We start from the raw sequence: 27,115 nt of genomic DNA, 5'->3' as shown, positions 1-27,115 counted from the left end.
TCTGTCTCATGAATATGAACGGCATCATTGATCTGTGTACATTCTTATACGCTGCATCAGAGTAAAGCCTCAGACTTTGTCAGAACTCTTTGCGTGACTTTGGGAATAAATGAAACACGGTTGTTGAAGTTGAGGACTGATACTATATTTGACACCTTCCAGTATGAATGTTTGAAATATATGAATATGAAGCACTGTTGGTTGAAGTCTGGAGAGTTCACTTTCCCTGAATAAATAAAGTACAAAAACATCTGGTGTTAGCAGTTATCATCTAGCCTTATTGCTGAACCCACCCAACACTAATAGTATTGAAAGTGCAGCATACTGTAGTTTTTCATGCTTTGAAATGTCCCTGTTAAAGCCTTTTTAAACTGTAATGCTTTCTTTAGCTGATGATTGTAAGAGTGAAGTTGAATGTCAAAGTGAAAATAACCTGCAGCTTCCCGTATCTCAGAACGCTGAAAACCCTAGATCAGCAGTCATTCAGACAGTCAGTGGAAGCCCGTGAGTTAAATTCACCCCAGTAATTTTCATCAACAGATGAGTGTCAGAATGTGATGAAATGGCTTTGTGTGTACTAATGGGATGGTTCGAAGACAGAAGTTTTTCACTCTCTTTGGCTGCTGCAGCCCCTCCAAGCTGCGAGGCACCGGCGCCGACAACACCTTCTTTTACGGCGAAGTCGGAGTAAATTCCTGTCAAAATCAGAAAAGGATATCATCTGCAGAGGACGGGAGCAGAAAGATTAATCTGCTTTCATCCCTACCCTGACACACTACGGCAATAATGGAGCCGACTGAGATGCTATTTATATACAGCATATCAGCAACTTAACCTGTTGATAAACAGTGATACAGTCAGCTGGCAATAAATCCATACTCGTGCTGGCGTGTGTGTGTGTGTGTGTGTGCGCACTTGCATATGTACATTGCAGTTTGTTCCTAGACTTGTATTTGCAGCACACACACGAGCGCAGTGGTTTTTGTAACAAAGATTTAAATCAGTTGGCAATTTCTCACACACATTGAGCTGTATGCTAAAGAGCTAATTAACAAGGGCTGTTATAGAGTTCACAAGCTTCTTTGACATCTTAATTAGATCTTAATGACATTTCAGTTGGAACGGCTGAACTGAGTATCCAGAGATGAGCCAAAACCAGTACTGATATAAGGGGGGAAAGCAACTGACACTGGACTGCAGACAGGGATGGTGGGAAGGAGGGATAGTTGAGTAGATGAAGAGAGGAATAAATGGAAATTAGGAGGGATTGAGGGCATTTGTGCTTTATATGTACCCAGCAGTCATATAGTGTGAGATAGTGTGTGTTAGAAAAAGCATTTGATTAACACTGATGCAGTTTTCATTCTGTCGTTCGCTGTCAAACTTTCTTTCATTCTGTCTTCCTTCTTCCCCTCTTTTCCTCTCTCCCAGTGGGATGTGGGAGTATACGTTGCCCAGTAATTACTCTGCCCATGTCCCAGTAGCATTACGTCTCATATGGGCCTCTTAATCGGATTCTTAGCATTTATTACCATGAAATTTCAGTGTGCTCACTCTGGAAATAACTAGATATGCCTTGCACTGCCAATGGAGATAGCGTGATAATGGTATTTCTGGCAGATAGATGACTGATTAGATACAATAATCTTCTGTAGTGCAGTGTTTTGCATTAGAGACGGTTCTGCGTGGTCTGCAGTGGATTGCAGGGAACAGTCTCGTTTTTTTTCTGGTGGGCTGGCTGTGTATTTTTAGCTGAAAGGTTGATGCACGTTTATGCAACTCCAAACAAAGTCAGTGGACTGCGATGAAAGAAGAATGGGCTATAGTGAATGAGAAAACCAGTGCACAAGTCCACAGTCCTCAAACTACCCGTGTAATTATATCATTTTCAATAACCCATAATTTCCTGCTGTCCTGCTGTCGGCTACATGCATGTGTACGCAGTACAGACAGACACGCAGGTAAAATCAAAACCTTGACAAGAGAGAGGGTAATTGATTCAAATCTTCTAAGCCAAATATTTATTTACCAGATGAGTTGCTCTGTTTATGTTTTCCTGGGCTCAGCTGGCCTGCACTGCCCTTCACTTGAGAGCAGCCATTAGAGGAGAAGGGACAGGGAAATAGGGAGAGGGAGTGAGACAACATAGAAAACTGGGGGGACAATGATGAGGAGCCCAGAGAGAGCACAAACCAGAGATTACATCAGAGAAAATGAGGGAGAAAAGGCTAAATAGAAACTTTGTCTGAGGCCCCATGCAAGGAGCAGAGTGGGGAATAAACAGAGCGAGTGGATGTGGGTTGAAAGATTGGGCAGCAGGAGACACATTACTGTTGGTTACTACAGATGCTGTTCTGTGTGCAGCCATGCCTGTTTATCACTTCCCTCTTCTCTCCCCAGGTCCTCCATCTCATCTCCATTCTGCCCCTTCTGTCTAGCCTACAACTGTCAGAATACAGCCACAAATACCTGGCAACTCCCACCATTTACAACCATTCCCTCATCTACCCATCTTTCTTCCCCCACAATACCTCAAGCTTCTGTTCATTTGCACTTCCCCCCTGTTACTCTCAGCCTTTATTCATTTTATTTAGCATTTATGGGTTTACTTAGCATTTTATTTGCCCATAAAGGGTGATAAAAGAAAGAGCTTGTTTTTCTGTAGTGCGATCAGCAATTCATTCTAATAGATCTGGGTGCACAGATGCCTGGGTAATTTGGTAGTTTTCCTCTCAAGAAGGCCATGAATTTTTTTTTTCTATTACAGCCACAAAGTGGAACATTAGGCCCACATGGCCTGTGCAGTGTTCTCACAACCTACTTGTGGCACAAACCATCTCGTCTGAATAGTTTATTCTCATGCTGCAAATTCAAACTGTTGCTTAGGCTGTTTCTCCTGTTCCCAGGCAGATGCGCTGTAAATCCAGGTCAGACATGGACTGGCCAAGGTCCCTTCAAACTCTAATCTCTTTATGTGTAGCAGTCCTAGCCCTCCTCTCCTACGTCTCCTTCTCTTTGCGAAGCCTCCTTTCTGTGGTCAGACTGACTGACTGGTGACCTATTAACCCTCATCTGGCGGGGCTTTAACTACCAGACAGCTTTTGCCTCGCTCGGAGCGCTGGCTGCCGGTCATGAAAAGCAAAAGAATAGCAGTGTGTCACCGGGGTATGCTGTGAGTCAGTCATTGACTGACATCGCTGTCAGATACTATATAGTGTACTCTATCTGTAGCAAGTGGATAGGGATTGATCTTATTCAGCTCTCTCATAATCACATCGTGCCTGGCATGCTATGTGTATTGATCGCTATGGTAACAAACAACAGGAGGTGCATATGTTCTGTGACTGCACTGATTAGTGCTTCTATGTGTATACATCCCAGGTTCACAGAGGCAGATACCATTGTGATGGGAGACGTGACATACGGGGCCTGCTGCGTGGACGACTTCACCGCCCGAGCCCTGGGAGCTGATTTCATGGTGCACTATGGACACAGTTGCCTCAGTGAGTCCCTTTACCTACCTGTGAGCATCTTTGTCTGTCTCTGTCCTCTGCATGCAGACTGTACCAAACAGGAACGTGAAGTGAGAAGCATCAAGGACTCCCACCTACTGAGAATGGGCTGCATGAAAAAGAAGTCAGACCATAGACAGACAGACAAACAGAGCTATTGATCAATGGAAAACGTAACTAGTTAGTACAGCCTGCCCAGCTCTAGTATGGAAGGCATATCAGACCTTTGGAGCCTGAACATCACATTTACTCAGCAGATCAATGGGGAACATGCATTAGAGCAGTCCTTTGAAAACCTCAAGTAGTTCTAGAGGACCTTCACCCTCGCCCCCGCTGTCTGTCTCTAGCAGAACATGGGAGGAAATGCTAAATCAATAGTTTTGATATATCCCTGCCAGAGCAACCTCACCTCTCCCAAATACCATGAATGACCAACAGAATTCTAATATACAGAAATGCTCTCTCTGTGTTTTTTGTGTTTGTCTTTGTGTGTGGTGTGTGTGCACATTCATTATTTGATAATAGTGAAGGAATTATGTGAGTGCATGCGTGTCTGTTTGCAAAAGAGATAAGATGTGTACACATTCCCATTTAAGCCCAAAAAGGCACCAAAGATCAGTTTTTTTCTTGGTTGTGAAGTAAGATCAAATATTAATTGATGGAAGCAATTTTCAAAGAAAGGGGATGAACTAAAGTTTCCTAAAGAACTGCAGATTCCCAAAGAATCAGTAGTGTGTGACAGTGCTAGTGTGTATGTGTCCCTGACCTTCATCACTCAAACATGAGGACATCATCTGCACTGTTTCCCAAGATGTCAGACACCTGTGGGAGATTAAAGACACTGTTCTGACTGACTCATAGTGAAACCGCCTCCCCTGCGCTCCTTTATTTCCCTTTCATTTCCTCTGCAGTATCTCCTTTTGAATATTGGTGTTGTCTCTTCTTTTGTCATCATAAAGCACCTAGCGCAGGACAATATCGACAACATCACAAAACCATGTTTTTGTATATTTTAAAGTTATAACAAAATATGCTGATATGAGGTATGGGAATTTATTTAACTATGTTGACGTTTAAAGAACATTTTTGTACCCAAATATCGGAGTAGTCAAATAGGAACAAGACAGAAAGTGAAAAAGGGTGAGTGGGGAGGAGGGAGAGGAAGCAAAATAATTCTAAATAAAACTTATTTGCCACTTGATTCATTGTGGTGATTTGCCAAAGCAGAAAAAGCACAGAGGGGAAAACAACAACTACAACAACAACAACAACAAAAAAAGCTAATACCCAGCCAGCTGCCATAGTATTACTGGACCCTCTTCCACATCACGATCAGATCCTTTCTATTTTAGTAGTGTGACTCATTTTAGAGGAGCTTTATAAACTAAACATATCCAAGGCAAACAACTTTAGCTTAAGCTAGTGTTAATGACACTGACCATCATGACACTTGGGTATAAATAACAGGCCAGTTAATTGTTTACATCCTGTTATTCCACTATTCACGTTGAACCCAATGAAAATGTTCTTCAGTTACATTCACACAACAAGCAAGTCACAATTTGTAATCCACTGCTCAGATTATTGTTTTTTGTTGTTGTTTTTTTTTTTTTTAAGAACCTTCATTGTCTGACTTGACCCACAAGGTTAAGGAAGTAATGAGAAAAAAAAAGATAATTAAGTCTGTTGGTGTCTCTGCAAAATTCTCAACACCATTTACTGATCATTTATTTCATTTCAAATGATAGAAAGGCACCACAAACAGGAAGCATATCACTGGTTGAAAGTAAGACCAATGTCATTTGTCATTTACATAACATATGGAAAGCCGACATGGACGTGTTCAGCTGAAGTGTCCTTGTTGACAACAAACATCATACGTGGTGTCATCAGCACAGCTTCACTGGCTCATAGCTGGGTTTATCACATACAACAGCTGAGCAATGTCAATACCATCAGGTAATATTGACCATAAAGTGTTGCAATCTGATATTATTTCTTATATATCATAGATTGCATATATGATATTATCAATGATTTTCTTGTTACATTGAATTTCTGCAGGTTTTAACATTTGGTGATTGCTCAGAATGTGCGTTTCTCAGACAGAGTCCAGTCAGAATACTTTAAAATTCAGGTAGAGTGCCGTCACCATTCGTTAACCTCTGTTGATTGCTTCTGATGTTGTATAACAATGATAATCATGCCAACAATTTTCTTAACACTTCTTATCATGTCGTCACTTGTTTCAGTGCTCTGTTTGCAGACTTAGTGTGTGCAACCCAGCTTTTTTCATATTGTAAAATTGCAAACATTTCACATAATTTTGAAGTTTTAAGTTTTCTATATGTCGTCTATGTTTTTTGCAGGCTCCAGCTCAAACTTAAAACAAATGTTGTGGCTCCAAAGTAGGACTCTGATATGACTAAGGTTGCATTGCCACAAATCAGATATAGATTAGTTCAGCACCACATATTAAAGTTGTAGCTGTATAATTCATGAAACCTTTCACTAGCACTGCACAGAATGGAACCTGTTTTATTGATTTGTAAGCAATCCAGAATACCATTGTGTCCAACCTTTTCTTCGTTCCGCTTGATATGAATGTGCTTGCGTATTTGTTTACATGGGCACTAATAAGCAGCTGTGCTGAGTGACCTTATTGCTATAACACAGATGAATAAAACCACTGATGGTGCAAGTGAGTCCTGTCCATCTCATTGACTGTGTCTCTAATTGCAGCATCTAAGTGCTCTCAGGCTACCATGCTAATGTGAACACAGATCGATGTCACTTTTCTTTGCCCTTTACATTTTGGGAGTGCCTATAAACAACCAACAGACAGCTGTTAGTCTCAGTCTGGATTTTTACTCAACTCCTCCAACCCTTTTTAGCCTTATGATATATTTAACTCCTTGACTTCTCACTCAACATGTGGCTCGCGGCAAAGCCCACCTTTTAAAATCCCCATCCATCCCCATCTCTTCCCTCTCTGCTGAGATGTGAGCCCATTCATCACTTCTCTCGCCAGTTAATTGACAGCCCACCCCCAGCCTTCAAACGCACACCCACACACACACACACATCTCACACACACAGTATCCTATTACTTTTTCCACTTCTCTCTTCCACTTCCTATCTTTTGGAATTTATACAGTACATTATTAAACCACGTAGCCCCACCCCCAAATTGAATTTCAGTGTTTTCCAACCTACTTTCACAGGAATGTCCAATTCCTCACATTCCTCGCTCCTGTTTCCATCCCATCTGTTATTAGTCCTTTGTAAAGATATGTATCTCACAGCTCTTCATTCTCAGCCAGTCCACCCTCTCTTTTCTGCCCCCTTGTCGTGCTTTGCTCCCCTATCTCCCCTCTCTCACAATGTTGCTTTAATCTGGGCCATCATATGAGCTGCACTTGCTCGTAAAACATTTGCCCCATAATGGGCCATTTGCTTAATCATAACAAAAAAGTCCCCTTGCTCCTGATCTGCAAATTAAATGTAACACTGGAGGAAGAATAATTATGATGATCAATGCAAACGATAATTCTTCTTTCTTATCCGCGCCCTTTCCCCCTCTTTTCTTGGACTCTCCCCTACTTTTTCAGCATCTATCTCAGCACGTCTCCAGCTACCTCTCCTAGGCCCGGGTGCGTAGTAAATGGCCTGTGAAATTAATGGCATTAATAGTAATTGCATGTGTCCCTCTCCTTCCCTAAATAATTGAGGTCTTTGCATCAGTTCCTGCGTGTGGTGGAGACTCACACTGACTGAGTTTCAGTTATATCACACGGGTGTCTACTGTGAGCCATAAACGTATGTAGTGAATCGCTGAATATGTGGCGTGTGTTAACGTTTGAGGCACCATCAATAGTGTATATGCTGCAGGCTCACCTGACATAACAGAGTGAATTATTCATCTGTCTTTCCTTTGTCTTTGTTTCCCTGCAGTCCCCATAGACTCCACAGCAGGTATTAAGATGCTGTATGTGTTTGTGGATATCCAGATGGACAATGCACACTTCCTGGACACGGTCAAGTTCAACTTCCCTCCTGGACAATCTCTGGCGCTCGTCAGCACTATTCAGTTTGTGGCAGCGCTGCAGGTGATTAAGCTCTGGGTCTGTCTGATTTTGTGTGTATTTTGTGAGTCAGTTATTGTGCTGAGAGAGGTGAGGTAGAGTGATTCTGTATCTTTATCTAAATGATTATTGTTGATAAATTATTGGAAAATTTTCGATTCACCCAGGTATTTTTGTATGTACAGTATAGGAGCACACAAACACACACACACACAGCCATACACTTCTGTGTGTTTCTACAGTATACTTTTTCTGGTTCCTGGCTTTTATGAACAAGCTCACACTCCACTCTTAAGCTAAGTTCAAGAGCGGGTTTTTGAAATCCGGCAGCAGTTATTTTGGATTTAAAAGGTGGAATGAACTCGGAAGGCCTCTCTGTTCAGCGTCGTGCTCAACTCTGCTCTTTATATAAGCGGTGGCAGCAGCTATAGTATTAAACTTGCACACCATTTTTTTCAGCCTCTGTTCTATAATGTGTTCTGCTGCTTTGCTTTGCTGTGTTGAACCAACACCACTCTGCGCTTTCACTAATGTAACTACTGTTATTTTTAAACCATGTTCTGCCCGTGTGGGTCATATTTTATGTTGGGGTGTTTGAGTGCATCCAAGTGTGCACATGTCTCTGTGTTTGTAGTGATGTATTCTATGTATGTATGCCTCCATCTCACACGTGTCTTATGTGTAGGCTTGTTGAGGTCACACAGTATGGGCGGGAGAAGCTGGGAGTTCATCTGTATTCCCTGTAGGCTGCCTTAAATTAGCCTTAAATCGTTCAGTTTATCCTTCCACCTCCAAGCGCACCAGCTCTTTTTTTTCCCTCTTTTTGCTGTAATTGTTTGGTCTCTCATCTTCTTACTTTGCTTAAATGAATGTAGGAGTTTGGAAGAGGTGAATTTTCTTAAGTATTAGAGCTCTCTTTTCAGTAATATTTATTTCCTTTCTTAATGTTGTGTTGATATTCTCTTTATTTACATCTTTTAAATATTTATTTTTAGTATGATATGCAGGTGGCTGCATTTGAAATTAAATCTCTGGTAGAATTAGTGGCAGGACACACTTCAGTGTAATCTTTTCTGCCCTTATTCTTTGCATCATTGCCTCATCTTAATCTGTTTTATTGGAAGCCACCAGTCGCAGAAAAGTAAGAAAATTAACAAAATCGGTGCACAAATTTGGGCAGCCAGTGTTGTACAGAACACAAAAAGGCTTGTATCAGCCATCTACCGTTTTTCTTGGTCTTAATACATACTTTCTTTTCTCCTGTCAGCTTCTAATTGTATACAAGTTATGAATGGTGTCTAATTCTATGATGAAATTACTTTAAGACTATCCCCTCACAGCTCTCTTTCTAGAGAGCTGTGAGGGCCATTCCAAACGGAGGACTACTCCAACACAAGGGAGAGGGTAAAAGTTGAGCTGGAGAAAAAGCTGTAAATCTCTAACTATCTTTCTTTCTCCCCTCCTCCATGCTGCAGGCGGTGAGTGCAGCCCTCAAGCCAGAGTATGACGTGCTGGTCCCTCAGTGTCGACCTCTGTCACCAGGAGAAATTTTGGGCTGTACCTCCCCTCGCTTGGACCGCCATGTCAACGCCATAATGTAAGAAATAGCCTTCCTCCTGTCTTCCGCCTCGCAGTTTCGACCCAGGCGCTGTCCTTTCTTTCTGTTAGTTAGCAGAAATATCCAGATAATCAAAGACATCGAGCCTTCATCCAGTCACTGCCCCTCCCCCTGTTAGCTACAATAATAACCCCTGCCATTGCCGTGCCCACCCGTGTGACATGAGGAATAATCAGTATGACATCACACCAGTCACGCCAGTAATAGCTAGCTCTGACAACTAGCTATGTCTGTGTGCTTCCAATCAGGCTTCTGTTATATCCACCAAGAAACAACCAGATGCTGATCCAGAACAGCAAAGCTAAAAATACCTTCACACTGTGCAAAGCATTGAATTGTATAAAGCCAGACAGACACAGCCACTTTTGGCTGTTTCAAACCAACCACAACATATCCACATGCTCACCAGTTTTCCATGCTTTAAATAAATATTTCCACAAAGTATTGCACCTCACTGTGCATAAGTGCATGGTGAGAATTGATAAACCGTGCAACGTGTCAGCATTTGTCTGTAAATTAGTTTCAGCTTGTGGGATTGTCTGTTTTAAGTTCTTATTTTCCCCTTCGTTTCCTACAAATGGAAAAAAAAGATGTTTAATCTAGTAGGTAGCTGCATGTGTCCTAAAAAGCTCTTTAGCGTTTTTACATCAACATAAACGCTGTGCATGTGAGACTTGTCAAAGTGATGCTTATCCTCCCTGTGCTGCAGGGAGGAGAGTGCTCTGGCAAAGTAACAGGTCCAGGCAACAAACAACACCTCCGCAGCCACTTTGTGTATATACATCATCTCACACAGCTCTTCAGCAGAGAGAATCCTCTGCTTTACAGAGCACAGTGAGTTGAAGTAATTCCCCGGGTATTATTATGTCTAGGTGCTTCAACATGGTATGCCTGATCCACACACATCTGGTGTTAGTCCATGTGATTAGAACCTCCCAGTGCATGACATTAAAACAGCTATGCAAGGACAGTCTTTGCTATATGCATAAGCCAGGCCCTATGGGAGACAAAAGCAGTGTGCATGTGTCTTTGTAGATGTGAGGGAAGTGGAAGGGTTAGGTTATGCTTCACCTACTAATCCAACGTGCGTGTGAGCTGTTCTTTGATGTGTGAGTTGGGGTGTGTAGGGGTGTGATGGGAGAGAGAATCGATTAGCCTGCCTGAGAGCTGGTGGGCTTCTTTCTCTCCCCCCTTCCTCCCTCTCTCTCTCTTTCCCCCTCTCTCTCTCTCACTCTGTCTTCGCACACGCACATTCAATACACTTGTACATGTGCACTTCACCTTAATGAATTACTAGTAAGGCGTTGACACAAGTGATTATCCGCTATCTCAACTAAAGCAGCACAGAACAAGCTGTTTTTACCAGTGCAGGGATTTGTTCACCACCTTTAATAGTTCAATAAATTAATATTTAACATTGTGTTGTCTTAATTAGGAATTAGTCAGTGCTCCAAAAATGTAAGCTTTGAACTACCTTGGCATTATGGAGAACGAGCAGTGGTCCATTAGTCTTTAAGGCCTGTCTTGAAGCTTTAGAAAGAGCCTGTTCTGTCTCATTTTTAAAATGAAGAAAAGTATTTTTAAAAGCTGAAAACTGCAAAAGAGCTTTAAGAAACGATCAGTTGGCCATTTCTGTCTGCTGCCCCTACTCCAGCTCTCCCTCATAATGGAACAATATGAAGACGTAAATGTGAAGATAGGGTGTTGCTTAATGCAAAGACTCACAGCATTTACCATTATAGTGATAGCACTTTTACAAAGAACAATAGAATATGGATGAAAGGACTGTGATCATAGAGAGAGTTAGAGTCAAGCACATCAGCCTCTTAAAGTTACAGAGAGCTGAGGACAACTGTGGCTGAAGTGCAACCGGCTTATTGTTGGGAACATAATTATACGAGGGCCTTGAATGTTGCTAAGCAAGGAGAAGCAGAAGAAGTACAGTGAGACAAACGTGTACTTTCACACAAGCACACACACACATTTACAAATAAAGTCTTGCCTAGATATGTCTCCAGGTAGTCTGTATGAAAAACCACCCACAGCCTGTTCTAAGCTCCTCTAACACTGACCAATTAGTGGGTTTAATTGCATGTCCTGTCTCAGTAGGCCTACTGAGACTGTACAGTAATGAGTCAGGGTACAGACCTGAGCCCCCTCTCACTAACAGCAGGATTCTTCTCAGCCCTGACCCTGAGACCCTGAGAGGAGAGTTTATGTAAGAGTGCTCTGCCTGTGCTTGTGTTTTCAGGCACCTACATGCCTCTGTGTACTTATGGATTGTGAACTCTGCCTTTGCTAGTGCTTTGGCAATTCCCCAGCACCAGACCCTGGGTTAATTGGAAGGGCTTGCATTCTCTGTAAACAGCATGCTCCAATCGTTGGGGTCATGTTCCTGGACAGCAAAGATGGGCAGACCCTCTACCCCGGCCTCAGGCTTTCTGCCCGGTGAAACTTTGGTCTTTTGTTAAAAGGCTGTAGAGGGGAATAGATTGTTTTAAAGCTAGTGGGGAGAATAGATTAGAATAGGAGAATAATAAGCCAGTATTTATCATGATTGCACATTGAACTTTGATTGTCTGGAGGGGGTTTCCTTGGCACTGATTATTTTTCTTCATATCTTTTCTTCACCTCTAACATTGAATTGATTGGTGTTCTTTTTTCTCTAGTTACCTGGGAGATGGAAGATTTCACCTGGAGTCGATCATGATTGCAAATCCAGATATCCCTGCCTACAGGTATTGTGAAACAAAGTGCCACCATTTGTCGCCAGATATTTTCATTCCTCTGTAATATATATACTGACAACATCCACAAAATATTAGCATTACAGTTATAATTTTATTCACGTAATTTGGGAGCAGCTGAAACAGTAATCTGACAGCAAAAGGTAAACTACGGAAAAAAGTAAACAAATTTACAAAATAGTTTTAAAAGCATATGTCAATACCTGTTAAGATACCCACAAGAATGTTTTATATGTAAAGTTTTTTAAATTCATTTTTTTCTTATTCTATTCATGTTTTAAAAATCTGCAGTCATGATTGCTCACTTTATTTCAGTCTCACGATAACATTTTGTGGGGATAAAGTTCTGCTCTGATGAGGTCTCGTTTGTATGCAAAGTGAAATTGTGTTATTATAGACATATGCACTGTCTCACAGATCACAGGTGTCTCTCATAAACAAGATTCTAATCTCAAGTGAACCCCTTGTACCGAAGAAAAGGAGATTAGATGCTCAGAAATACCTCTATTTTCCCAAAGATACACTGACTCCTGTCATACTCGATGGCTTTTCATGATTGGATTTTTTTCATCTTTTCTTCCTTCTCTGTCCTCATGATAGATACCTGAACAATAGATGTTAATGTGTATAATAAGGTTTGCCTGTTTGTGTCTGTGTTTGTTTGTAGATATGACCCCTACAGTAAGGTTTTCTCCAGGGAGTACTATGACCATGAGGCCATGCGTGCGTTAAGGCTCCAGGCTATTGACAAGGCTCGTTCAGCCCAGAGATGGGGCCTGATCTTGGGTACGCTTGGCCGTCAGGGCAGCCCCAAAGTCCTGGAGGTAAGAGTCTGCACCCTCCTTTCAACATGTCTACATGTCCTGAGGCCTCTTGCGCAATGGTTTGTAATATTTCTCACTGTGAGTTTCTCTGACAAGTGATTTGGTGACATGAAGCTCTAATAAGACAAGCAGTCTTCACACTGGGAGCTTGTTATTTCACATTTAGGATGATGCAGCCAAACAGCCACAGAAACTTCTGTCCTTGATCCCACTGTTGACCTCAAGGTTGGCTGTATTGGAGTGTTACTTCTAGGGATATAAATTTAAGCAAATCTTTGTATCACACAAATAAATATTTAAAAAAACACTTTTTAAAAAATCCATGCTTTTCTTCAGTGAAAGATTTTTACAGCACAGTGTTTCAAATCATAATCAAATTGAATTAATCTGAAAAATTCAATCACTCAAATCTGCTGCTCATGTTGTTACTCAGCAAATTGCCAAACAGGATATTGAAGGTTAAATATAACAATCCTGTTACACCTGCACGCTTTTAAAATGGGTAAGATTTCAAATAAGATAACACTAAACATTCAAGGATGTGATCAAAGTTACTCTTTGTACTTAAGTCATACTTTTACCAACTGTATCAACATCCTGCATAATCTCATGTCCATATGACATAAATATAGTAGAATTCATGGACCTTCACTTGAATGCTAGATGTAACACCACACCTAGGTTTCATCAGTCATTATTCTGAAGCTTACATTGGTGCCCTTCTACTGTTCAGAAATTTAAAAGATGAAATTAGCATTGATGGAAAAATGTCAACCAGAGAGTGAAAAGTTTCATTTTAGGGTGGCAGGAGTCGGTGGATTAAAAAAGCGAATGTGAATAAAAGACCCACCAGCTCTCCCACAGTGATATGTTGAGATTATGAAGTGTCATATCAGATAGCCTCTCAAGTAAGGGGACAGTACTATCTGCGATAAGTGCACAGTCTCAGAAATGTTTCTTGATACTTTCAAGGACAGTAGATATCAGCAAATACTCGTACCTTTATCTCACTGAAAGGCATTAAGAGGTTTCTTCCCTTGGTTTGGCTGCCTTCTGCATCCCTGAATAACACCTCACCAAAACTTCGAAGGCAGAGAAGCAGAGTTCCTTGAACTGGCTAAGCAGTTTCATTTATTGATAAATTATACGAGGCCTGGCGTTTGAGCTTATATCCGAGGGACTTGATCTAGTTCAGCCTGAGGAAGTAAAGTAGGGGCAGCTCAATGTGGGCCCACCACCTTCCAGGGTGGTGTAGGGGTCTGGTGCATTGCGAAATGTCAAACAAAGCTGAGGCCTAAACCCTGGCTACAAAAACCCACTGACCACCACCAGTTTTCTCTATAGAAAAGGTTGGTTACATCTCATGATTGTGTCATGGAGGGCAAGGATCTGTCTGTTGTTTGTTCAGCCTGTTGTTGAACCTCAGTTTCAGAAGGACCACATTGTATTCCCCGCTGTTTGTCAAACAATGTACCAGCTCTTTCACTTGCCAGGAAGGGTCATGGGAGTTTTTTGTGGACTTAAAGGTTCATGATTGTAACCCTCATAATGTCATGTTGGGTACTTCAAGAACAGAGTGAGAGCTGTGTCTCTATTCTCAGCAACAATCCGAAGAAGTGTGTTCTCAGTGGGAGTTGAATAGAGTATCCAGGCACTCTCAAGGAGTAGAGAGACACCAGTTCGGTGACCCCAGGACTGAGTCTTTGCTGATGATGTAGTTCTGTTGGTTTCATCAGACAGTGACCTCCAGAACTCATTGTAGTGGTTTACTGCTGAGTGTGAAGTGACTGTGAGGGTCAGCACCATCAAGTCTGAGGATATTTTACAGGAAAGAACTGGATTCCCAGAATGAAATGCTGTCTGAAGTTCAAGCATCACTTTGGCTTATGTAGTGAGTTTAAGATGTACTTTGAGATTAACATGTGGATTGGTTCAGTGTCAGCAATAACGTAGCCATTACGCTAGACATTCATGAAGAGGGAATTTGAAGCAAAAGCGCTCGAGACTGTAAGAATGGGATTGTGGCTATGAGCACTCAAACTGAGCTTCTTTCAATGCATGTGGGAATATAGTGACAGGTTGAGGTGCCTGAACATTCTCTGTGGAGGCATTTGGCCAGAGCCAACTGGATGGAGACCCAGAGGAAGCAACAGACTATGCTGGAGGGATTTCTTATACAAACTTGGCCTGAAAATTCCAGGAGGAGCTGGAGGCTTGGGAGAAGGATTTGTCTGCCACCTTCCTTAACTTGCGCTCACTGTAATGTAGACATGTTTAAGCAGCAGAAAATAGATGGATAGAAATATGAAGCTACAGAAACAGAGAGCTGAATGTAATAGTCTTTCTGCTGTGACTGACAGTAGAGCAAAAATTCTGGGGTGACCCTAAACAGGATCAGTCAATACTATTAAAGGATTGTGTCGGTGTAGGTGGTATTCATGGGTTATGTGATGTGTAACTTATTATTTGATGCAGTGGAGTTTCACAGTCCTACAGAAATTTGTGTTTGATGTTTGGATTGCATTCCTTTCCACGGGGCCTTTTATTTTACATCTTTCTCTTCTTAGCACCTGGAGTCAAGGCTACAGTCACTGGGCAAGTGCTTCACTCGAGTCCTCCTGTCTGAGATTTTCCCCAGCAAGCTGGATCTTATGGCAGATATAGATGCGTGAGTATTAGGATACACACACATACACTAATGCGCACCCAAACTAAGCCATGTGCTATTTATTGTATAAGAACTGCTTGGCCGTGGCAGATGAAGTGAAAATGACGGTCCATATGCTGCTAGGATTGCAGGAGCCAACCCACATTTTGTAAACTCAGAACAGAACATGAATGGAGAAAACAAATAACGCTGATTATTTAAGTTGTGGCTGCAGCTGGTGTAAGGCTGATCCAGTCGCTCACAAAGGCATTTTGGTCTATTTGCCAGGACAGTACCCCCCACCCTATGCCACAGTGCATGTGGCATTGCGGGGCAGGGCTAAGATTACTATTACTGTATTTGATAGGTTTTCCATTTCCACATGCTATGGCTTCCTGCAACATAAAAGTTGAGATTACTTTCATTGTTTTCCACATATCAGTAAAACACTTGTTCCATGTGCTCTTTGTTTCCTTCATTTCCTAATTCTTAATCACCACTGTGTCTCTTTGTTATAAAGAATGGGTAAATTATCTTTCACATCATGGACCCCCGCAGAGCTACTGTGTCCAGCAGCGAGTAGTCACCTAAAAGTTGCAATCAACAACATTTGAAATGTATTCTGTAAGCATCATTGCACACATAATTGGGGTGTCAGCATAATTTGTGTATACAGTCTGTAACAAGGAGCTGGCAAACAGTGGAGTGCACAGCTTCGTAAACAAAATTGGCATTCATGTCTTAGTGAGATTCCATACTTTTGCCTTCGTAGCAAAAACAAATAGCCCAGCATAATGAATTTGGTTGCTTGATGCAGTTTCCTCATATTTGACACACAGGGCATAGAAAGAGGAATCTTATACATGAATAATCTATTAAAGTGCTTACTTTTCACTCTGTACTTTCACAATAAAGTTAGAGTATAATAAAAACTAAAAGAATAAATTATGCTCAAGATGGCTTTTTAAAATGTATTTATTTTACCTTTAGGTTCCAGATTTTGTTTAATCATGTTAACGAGTCTAGAAATATGTTGACCTACCTGAAACCAAGGAAACTGTGAACCCATCACACATGATGAATACTTAGTCTTTACTTATACTTAGTCATGCTGTGAAATTATTGGTGAAGTGTGACAATATTGGTGCACACCTGGATCTCGTCACAGTGGCAGGTCACATTAATGGGAGTTGCAGCCCAGCAGCAACCATTAATATATATAAAAAAAAAAATTCCAAGTTTCCTCAATGAAACGTCAAGTGCTCAGGCTTCAAGGTGCAGTTTCTCTGATTTACCTGACTTCCAACCAGAAGACCAGAGGTGAAGATGGACAAGGGGTTAGTGAGACACTGATGTGCAACAGCTCCAATCACGCTCACCCGGGCACAGGCACTCACACAGTCACACACACACACACGTACATGCTTCTCACACTCCCTCAGATTGGCCTCTCACTGTGGAGTAATGAGAGGTGTGATGTGTGAGGGAGGAGTGGGTGAGAGAGGGACAGAAGGTCTGAGAGAGACTGAGAGTGAGTTGGAGAGAGAGAGAGAGAGAGATGCAGAGGTAGTTGAGGGGGCTGTGTTTGGAAAGCGAGCGATCATGATAAAAGCAATTTTTTTTTCTTTGTTTTTTGGCTCTCCTCTTCAGACTGACGTATGAGTGCAACTCCAAAATTATGTAAGTCAGGCACGATTCACCCAACCAAAACAAACCCTCATTACAGACAAAAAGCTTTTCAACAAGATCTGTTTCAGTAGCATTGATGGTATTGATGTCAAGCGAACCAAAGTGTTTGAATACAAAATTAAGGCCAATGTGTACATTAATATTAGATAGGAATGCACTATACGCTTTTATACTCTATTGCCAGTTTTTTAGGTACACCTAGCTAACTAACTGCCCTGTAATAAATCCTATATAGTGATATATACATCGATCAGGCATAACATTATGACCACCTGCCTAATATTGTGTTGGCCCCCCTTTTGCTGCCCAAACAGCCCTGACCCGTCGAGGGATGGACACCACAAGACCCCTGAAGGTGTGCTGTGGTGTCCACAGATCCTTTAAATCCTGTAAGTTGGGAAGTGGGGCCTCCATGGATCGGACTTGTTTGTCCAGCACATCCCACAGATGCTCGATTGGATTGAGATCTGGGGTTATCTGGAGGCCAAGTCAACACCTCAAACTCGTTGTTGTGCTCCTCAAACCATTCCTGAAACATGTTTGCTTTGTGGCACGGTGCATTATCCTGCTGAAAGAGGCCACAACCATCAGGAAATGCTGTTTCCATGAAAGTGTGTGCATGGTCTGCAACAATGCTTAGGTAGGTCAGAACTCATTGCAACAGTAATTTTGTCTTTGCACTATTGAAGGCTAGAGCTGCGAATCATTTGAAAATTTTCAGTGCTAGTCGCGACACAATACTTCTTCAAGGAATAAGGACAGCGAGAATCAGAGCAAGCATTTGATGCCAGCTTTTAGTCACTGGCAGTCTTTGATGCGGGATGTTGTGGTCGATACTAAAAAAGTATCGAAGTTCAGTTTTAGGCTTTATTGAAGACCATTACATTTATTCAACATGATGGTGTTTTTGTCTGTCACGTTTAAAAACATGTTTATAGCGTTCCTTAACGAGCCCAGGTTAGAGATGAAAGTGGAAATTGAAAGTATCTTTGGAAAGACATGACATACAGACATCATCATAGGTGTTTATTCACCGTGATATTAGACAGCATTGAGTGGATCTCTTCTGTTAATGCTGTATTTTGGAATATTGTTATTAACCATTTTTTCCTTTTTGTTTTATTTTTTTTTCCCTTCACTTCTCAAAATAGTTTGTGAGAACACAGACATCCTTCACGAGACTGTGTTGAATCCAGCTGTGTTGAAGGAGGAAGAGAAGGAAAGAGAGAGAAGGAGACTGAGCAGTATAGACGGTGGGGTGGTAAAGGATGCATTAGCGCTCTAGCACTAGTGGACACAGCACACTGTACAGAGCCCACCCCCAGGCTTTCTCTGTCATTAGAAACACACATACTCACTCATATAAAGAGAGAGCCACCATTAGCTTATGCTCTTAAGTGTGTAATTAGGCTGTCCCCAAGCAGGTTTTAAACTATTGTACAGATATCTGCACACCACACACACTTATCTCAACTAGACCGCAAATGCCACCCAGTTGATTGCAGCCTTTTATCTTACGGTTTGAATTTTAATTTTTGACTCCACTGAAATTAAATTGTTTGTTTTAATTCAATTAATTTTGAAGGTGAGCACTTTCCATTCTTCAGTGCTGAAAGGTTAATTGTTCTTTCTTTTGGTGGTTCAAGACTGTGAGTGTAATTGAAGCAGAGGCATGCAGGTGGAGGTCTTCCTAACAGTGTCAGGGTGTAATGGGCCACAGCGGGTAATGCAGCAAACCTGGGCTGGAGCTCACATTTCAAAATAGCACTAAATGTCATGCGATCTTACCTTTATATATCACTGCATAAGCGTCGCCAGTTCTGCATCCTGCTCCTCTAATCCTCACGTCTCTTTATGCTGAAGGGTTTTTCTTTCTATTGAAGTAAACAGATTCTTTAAAGAAAGACTGAAGAGACAAGATCTCCATCAAACCTTTATTCATTCATTCTTTATTTCAGTTAATCTTTGCCTGGAAATGTTGTGAAGTTGTGAAACCAGGCTCAACTGCCGGAGACAAAACCCCGCCCTTTTCCTCTCTCTCTACATCTCTTTGCTTCTTCTTTCCTCCAGCTTACTCTTTGTTTCACTGCACCCCATGATGTGGGTTCTCTACTGTGCTGGCCAGATTGAAGACCAGATGAGGGCTGCAAATACAATTTGGGCCACATTCTTGGGGCAGTACCGAGCACGGCACCATGTGTTTTACTGAACTGCATCATTCAGTCAGTCTCTGTGCTAATATTAGAAAAGTCCCCTCTGGCTCTATGTGCCAATCAACTATCTGCTCCTCGGGAGGGATCCTCTCTGCCTTCCCTTTCATGCTCTCTGTCTTAGTTTCCTCTCAGACCCTCCTCTCAGTGCTAGCCCCAAGGATTTCACGGAAAGACTCTTGGTGTCCTTATTAATCACCCTCCCGCTTTTAACCACTCCCAGTGTTCTTTGCACTTTGTACTACAGATGTGCACATACATAGATACAATATACGCAGATACATACAGCAGGAGTGCATATACATGCCCACTCACATTCATGTGCACACAGACATTCAAACTGTCAGACTTTCCTCCTGTAATTAGTTCCCTCTTCTTGTGTGTATGGGCCCAGGCGATTTTGACACGTGCAGTGTTTGGCTACGTAATGGGCTCCAGTTATGAATAGAGGCTGATGGACTTAAAGGTCATATTTCAGATTCCGTTTCTCCATCTAAACTCAGCACATTTAGGTCTGAGGAGACTGGTGCTTGGTGCAAATATCTCCGACTCTCTTGGCTCTCAAATTAGTAGGATGAATAAGAACTCACTCTTTGGCGGGGAGAGGCAGGGGGGGGCTTTTTTTTTTGTTATTTGAAAATGAGAAAATGCCATGCATTTGCCCAGAGGGGGTGGAATATTTCTGTGACAGAAAGCAGAGTGGAGCGAGAGTCAATGGTGCAATCAGTTCTGCAGTTGAGAAAGTGTGTGGAAGTTGGAAAATAAAGAATAGACAGATGGACAATTTTGACGCAGTGTAGAGTAGACATGAGAGTAATCAAGCGACTATGGCAAAAGTTTTATGTGTGGATGAGTCTCCCCATGTATGCGTCTGTGATCACCTGTACTCCTTTGCTTAAATCTCAAGCAGGTGTATTATTATTGACATTTACCTACATCAAGCGTTATCTCTGGGGCTTTTATATGCACTGCAGCTCAGTTCATATTTGTCAATATTTCTGATTGAACTCCGTCATTAGGATTAGGGACAAGGGAGGGTCTGCTCCCTCAGTAAAGATGGAGCTGTGGATAGCATTGATCTGTGAAAGCTAACCCCTGTAGCCCAGGCCGCTTCTGTCCGTCTCCATTTTCCCATTGTTCATTTACCCCTCCAGCTGTTTACATCCACGCCCTCCGCATCCTTCTCTCATGCATTTTCCAGAGTAAACACTTTTCTCCCTGCCAATCTTCCTCCTCTCGTCTGCCTCTGTTCTCACTTCTCTTCTTGCTTGTGCCTCTTTACACCCCCCTCCCTCTGTTTTTATCTTCATCGCTCTTTCTCCCTATCGTTGTATATCTGTGTCCTCCTCTATCTTTTTTTTTTCCCTCTCACCCCCCCCCCCGCCCCCCAGACCCCCCCACCCTGTCTGCCAGCTATGTAGGCTACCTCCTTGGAGACCGGGCTGGTGCGGCTTTTTTATTCACACTCACCTATCCTCTCCCTCTTTTCTTTCACAGCATTTCTTCTCTTTTCACCTCTGTTCACTTCTTTCCCTGTTTTTTTCTGTTTATGCCTCCTGCAGCCAAGCCCGCCCCCCTCCACCAACACAATACCCTCCTCCCTCTCTTTTCAGACCCACTCTTTCTCTGGCTAGCTATGCATTCAGACGGTGTAACGTGGCTGTATTTAGAGCTGTTGCAAATCAGGACAGATCTCTTCATCAGTTGCTGGAGATCAGGTGGAGGGAGGCTCCCTGCACAACCCATTGCATCACGTAGCCACATGCAGCATGGAGTCGCAGATGTGCCCTGCCTGTCTAATAGGATCTTGGTTTCTCGTCCTCTCTGACTGCTTCTGTTTTACACACACATTTGTACTCAGTCGTAGATGCACATTTGAGCTCAGATTTGTGCCTTGTCTTTCCTGCAGGTGGGTCCAAATTGCTTGTCCACGCCTTTCTATCGATTGGGGCACTGCCTTCTCCAAACCCCTGCTGTCTCCGTATGAGGTAAACATGCACCTTATAGTCTTTCAGCAAGATCACAGCTGTCGCTCGCTTATCAGAGGAGCCTCATGCATTGCACACACACACACACACTGTTCTGCCAGTACACAGACTCTCTGACAGGTGTCCTGCTGAAGCCTTCATCAAAGTACAGAAGACAGGGGAACTACTTCAATATTAAAGTATGGGAAAGTGTTTGAAAGTGTGGTGAATTTGTATAGAACTCATCAAGGCCTGCTTCTGCTGGAGATGGAGCAGCACACCTCCCCTCCTTCCTTCCTTCTCCCCATCTATCCCTGCTATAAAGCACACCAGCACACTTACACAAAAAACAGCATCAGCAGCAGACTAGCCCCCCCTACTGGCTACAGGGACACACAGCCCTCCACACCCCACCCCCTGGCCCCCCTTCTGCAGCTGTCTTGTTTTTCTGAAGGGAGAGAGATAGATCGGACAGCAACCCATAAAGATCCATTTCAAAGCAAGTGTTTGTGTGCCGCTGCAGCTGGTGTAGCAAGCCTGCAAAAAAAAAAAAGGCTTGCTCTGTGATGGGTCTGGCCGTTATGTGCCATTATGTGACTTGGCTGGTTAGCATTTGATGTAAACTATTAATTCATTCAATGACTTTCCTCAAAGATATGCTGCTGATTTGAATCCTTGTGAAATGGCTGTGAGGGGAATTGCTGTCTTGAATATTGAATTTTGATTTGAAATGGTTGCTGTTTTTCTCCAGCTACACGTCTTTGTTCACTGCTTGTGCTGCACATATATTTCTGAATGAGGCCATTAAGAATAATGATAGCATTCACCTTGGAAGAAAGAGTGATAATTATTTTGTATTGTTTTTGAGTGAGGTCTGTAATGTTGCATTTGAAGTCTGAAATTTGCCCTGCTGTAATGAGGAAAGAAGCAATCTGTTTTCTTAAGCCCTTTGTGTTACAGCTCACTTTGCTCTCCCCGCCAGCTATTTGGGAACAACGTCTGTGCATTTAAATAATTTGCAGCTGTACTTGTGTCTATATGTGTGCGGTTGTGATAAGTCTTAATTCACCCCCTTCTCATACCTATGAGTGTTATACGTCTCAGTGCACTGTGCTTTTCGCTGTGGCATTTAGAATGAAGATGAAGAGGAATGAGATGGGAGGGTGGAATGAGCAAGGAGAGAGGGTGGAGGGTTGGGGGGGGGCAGCAGCATTTATTTTCAGTGCGTCTCATGTTATATTTATAGTCAATAAGACACACTTGGCTCTCCTGTCAGAGCAGGGATTAGCAAGAGAAGCTAGCTTCCACAGAGGGAGGCAGTTGGTGTGAGAGGGGAGAGGAGGAGAGCAGTGGGTAAAAGCTAGAGTAATGAGAGGCGGGTGGAATAAGGGCAGAGGAACTGAGGAGAAGGATGTTAAGGGAAAAGAAAAAAAATAAGACAATGAAAGATTTATCCCACTATATGGTTGTTTAGGAGGAAATACAGTGGGATTTAGTTGACCCATATATTGTATTTTTAATAGCTAGATATGAAGGAAGAAAGTTATGTTATTATTTGTTATATCTGAAGGACACCTACACAGAAATCAGATATCTGCTACAGTTTACCTTTTCTTTTTTTAATAAACCTTTATGTGTAGCGTTCAGCACAGTACCAGTGTTACAACAGAAAAAACAGAAAAAAGCAAACTGCATTAGCTTAATTTCCAGTTCTTGTTTGAAGCAAAAATATCCATATCTCTATTTCTACTGCTGTCGCTTTTATCCCATAGTGTAGCTTGCTCATATGAAGGTATACATGTTTCTATACATTCCTATGAGCTTGCTCGTATGACTGTATAGAAACATGTATAAGGTGACTGTTGTGTTCCCGTTTCTATTTTAAAATGCAGCTAATATGTAAGAGAACACTACCTTGTCAGTGTTGGTACACACCATTCTAACAGTCTAAACCACAGTAGCTGCACACAAGCTGTGTAACAGTGATGAATTATGTCCCACCAGAACTCACTTTGAAGCTGAATTTTTTATGTTTCCTTTGAACTAAATTCTCCGATGGGTCAAATGACTGTTTTTGGACTTCTATAATATTGATACGCCTTGCTTTCTCTATGCATTTCTATACATTACCTCAGTTATCCAAAATTGCATGAAGCTGAAGGTAAGGTCTTGCCATCGACATAGTTTGAAAGATGAATGAGTAGTTGGGTAAATTAATAATGAACAGTCTCATGATTTGTTCTTTCATTCAGAATGCTTGTTTATTCATCTGTTCAGTCATTCAGCTGCTCTTTCCTTCATTCACAATCAGTATTCATCGGCTCTTCTCTTCCATATGGAGCAGTCTGCACTTAATGTCACAGCACTGTCATGCCAGTACTGCCGCTCTCCTCCAGCAGATGTTGTGTCATGCAGTGCAGCTGCATAGGGATAACATGACAACTCTGCCTGTTATCAAAGCTTAATATTATGACACCTGTCTTGTCTGTATAGGCAATCTGTTGTGTCGCCTCATCACTCTGTGGTTTCCTGCAGCTGGTTTGCCCAAAAAACTGCAAATCCAATACTAGATAACAGAGGAGAAACAACAGAATTATGAACCACAGCACCGCACAGGGAGTCGGTATTGCATTTTTAGCTTGTTGGGTTTCTTGTTCTTTTTTGTTTTTACATGATTTGTCATTATCTGCCCATCTTTCTCACTGTGTATCTCTCAGGCAGCTGTAGCTTTACAGGAGGTAAGCTGGAAGGAGGTCTACCCCATGGACTTCTACTCCAATCAAAGCCTGGGGCCTTGGGCGCCCAACCACCCTGACAACCAGCCTGTGCGGCCCACTCGCAGACAAGCCCAGGTGAGCAGGGGTGGGAGTTAAAAGAATGAATGACAGAGAAATGAGGGGGGGGCTGGTCAAGACTGAAACCACACTGTGTTCAGCATGTGTTCAATAGCTTTCATCAGTATATCACCACACTGACACCCAGTGGCACAGTGACGGCAGGACATGTATCTGGACACCTCTGCTAAAAGCATTGTTATGACCTTGACCTTGATGTGCATCATACATTTCCTGATTTATTTAAAAAATAAAAAAGACAGTTTTATATTAAGTTAATTGCTGATTTGCGCATACACCGTACAGCAGCCATATTGCTCCCTATTACCACTAATCTGTCTGAGGTAGGTACTGTCACTATTCCAAGTGTTAATGCTATTCCACTGCCTGCCTTCAGAAGCAAGGCTCAGAGCCAGCTCTTCCTACCAAGCAGTGTGGGCAGACCCAGTGCGCCCCCTGTGGCTGTCAAGGAGAATGACACATCATGACCACCGCTGTCTTTGACTCGTCTCCTGCCCGCCAGTGCCTCTGCCTCTGTCAACAGCTGGAAGGAGGTCAGACCAGAGGAGGACAGTGGGTATTTGTCCAGACAGTCTATCAGAGAGCAGAGCTAAAGCCAGAGGAGCCCTCAGCCGCTCCTCAAATGGATTACCAGCCATAAATAATCCCTCATCTTACAGCACAGCAGATCAAACCAAATTCATTCCTCTTATTCACATTTTTGGCATGTATGCTGAGCTCAAAATACATGCAACACAGAGAATAGCTTTTGTGTTTGAGATCACACATGTTCGTGTGAGTCAAATGTCCATGAAAGCGCTGCTCTCTGTTGTGCTAAGAAAGGAATTCCTCCTGCACAGGGGAAATGTGTGGGCCCTTCTGTAATTCAGACACGGCTTTTATTATTGTTACAGACACAGAGTGTGCGAGATGCCCTTGAACACGTTGTATAGAATTTGTCTGTTAATGTGGGTGGCCTTAGTCAAATGCAACCCTCTTGTCCTTGGATAAAGCGCTGCATGTTGTTGGACACTTCAAGTAAGTTTCCCTTCATGCTGTATTTCAAAGACAGCCACAGAGATATTGCATGAAGCCCTTTGTTTGATGTACAGTATGTGACTTTTCATAAAAGTACTCTACTGAAATGTGCATAGTAAAAGTGAGATACATTATGACACGACCTTGTTCCTCTTCCTCGGTTTTCCAGCCTAATTCGGAAACAATAAATTGGAAGCAGAATCCTTGTGTGAGTGTTTTTGATAAACGCTGTTCCATGCTGAAGCGAGGAGCTCGTTTTTAAGGCTGAGGAGGATGAATTCCTAGATGCGTGCAGTGCTAGTCACGACTGCTCTCTATCCTCATTATTTATTGATGGAGGAGTCTGTCAATAAATAAATAAATAAATAAACACACACACACACACGCACACTATTGCTGTTCGGTTACCGCAGAAGAAACTGATTGACAGCAGCATACCATGGCCTCAGCTGATCCTGAGAACTTGTGAACCTCCCCCAGGTTGCAGCACATTGTGTCAGGTGTGTATGATTTCCTGTGAGTTTTGTTTTTGCCTACAACTACTAGTCTTCTCTAGTCAGATCCTCTCTCTACACCATCGTATCTCCTTGGCAACAGAGGCCAGTGTGATACAGCCCGTCCCGCCAGATGTCTCGTGATGTTTCTCACGTGTCCGACTAGTGGCTGTTATTATGAAGAGCTCAGTACTTGCCACAGTACAGTGTGTGATCCACAGCAGTCAGGAATATATTATTGGGCAGCAGAGCTCTCAGCTGATGTCAGCTGATGTTTGATTTAGTTTTTGGCGCACTGTTTTAATCTCACAGCCTAAAGATTTGTTTTCCTTTAAGTATTAAATACTGATGTAAGCATCAGTAAAAGAGGATGTTTTTCAAAAAATGTCCTCACAGGAAAGGCACACCTTTTGTGTGGATTTAAACTACTTTAGACTCTACAGATGGAACTAATGGGTATTATCTGAATTTAAGTGAAATAGGGCCCTTATTACATTGCTATAAGACATCTCAATACTTTGATGTATACCACTGTAAAATGTTTTCATAATCATAGCTAATAGTATATTTTTGTCATTATATCTGCTATGTGTGAAATGGAATTAAAATATTTATCGTGGATGTTTGGCAGATCATAATCCTTTTAAAATTATGGCGATCGGATTGAATATATGCAGTTTTGGTTTGCAAATATCTGAACAGTACACCATAATTCTTATTTTAAATCTCATTCTCGTTGCACGTTGTTTATTTGTTGGTTGTTACCTTGGCAACAACATTCTTTTCTAAAGACCTGTGTTAAAAATGTCAATTTAGTCAACAAATGTTTGCTCTTACAATACATAATGCATAATAACAGTGCATAATACAAATAATTAGTACTACTCTGTGTAAACTGGGGGGAAAATCAGCTAGCTAACCCTGCCTTTGTAAAATATGGAAATGGTGGAGTTACACTAAACCTCTTAAACTCTATACAAGTGAATTTCTGAGTAGCTGAGTGGAACTATTTCAAAGCATGTTGCGGTGCCTTGATTTGGCTCATGGAAGCAAACTAATAGGGGAGTTAGACCTGAAACTTAATGAGGCTCTGATCCACAGATCTGTGTTAACTCTGCCAGCTACAGACAGACGGCTGTGGGAGCCACGTAAACCCCAGTCAGTCTGGCCTGTTCTCTCAGATTCTTCATCAGCCATGGCAACAGTTGAGTGACCACTAGGTGGGGCTGTTGGCACGCTTATTGGCATCCCGTGAGGCATTCAAGTCACACACTGTTCGCTGTGGAAAGGCTTTGTTGAGCATGGCAGCATGTGAGTGAGTGTGTGTGTGTGCTTGGCAGAGTTCAAGTACCCAGAATGCTTTGGTAACTTGTGTGTGCAATTGTTTCCAGATGTGGAAGGAATGTGATTCCACTCTACTTCGTCCTTCCTGGCACCCCATCTCTTCCCT

The 27,115-nt window shown here is 42.3% G+C and overlaps 1 protein-coding gene across 1 annotated transcript in view; it reads left to right on the top strand.

Moving 5' to 3' along the window:
- dph1 (diphthamide biosynthesis 1) overlaps positions 1–26,213 on the top strand; it is a 49,661-nt gene extending 23,448 nt beyond the window's left edge. The window contains exons 4-12 of the mRNA XM_041047133.1: positions 3,382–3,503; positions 7,467–7,621; positions 9,073–9,194; positions 11,885–11,953; positions 12,630–12,786; positions 15,354–15,454; positions 21,242–21,320; positions 24,017–24,151; positions 24,531–26,213. Coding sequence (XP_040903067.1) covers positions 3,382–3,503; positions 7,467–7,621; positions 9,073–9,194; positions 11,885–11,953; positions 12,630–12,786; positions 15,354–15,454; positions 21,242–21,320; positions 24,017–24,151; positions 24,531–24,611 — 1,021 coding nt within the window. The 3' untranslated portion in view covers positions 24,612–26,213. The remainder of the gene's footprint in view (positions 1–3,381; positions 3,504–7,466; positions 7,622–9,072; positions 9,195–11,884; positions 11,954–12,629; positions 12,787–15,353; positions 15,455–21,241; positions 21,321–24,016; positions 24,152–24,530) is intronic.
- Positions 26,214–27,115: the final 902 nt, after the last annotated feature.

This window comes from Toxotes jaculatrix, chromosome 9 (assembly GCF_017976425.1).
Source record: "Toxotes jaculatrix isolate fToxJac2 chromosome 9, fToxJac2.pri, whole genome shotgun sequence".
NCBI classification, from domain to species: domain Eukaryota; kingdom Metazoa; phylum Chordata; class Actinopteri; family Toxotidae; genus Toxotes; species Toxotes jaculatrix.
The sequence above is the reverse complement of the archived record's forward strand: the minus strand, read 5'-3'. Positions and strand labels throughout refer to the sequence as shown.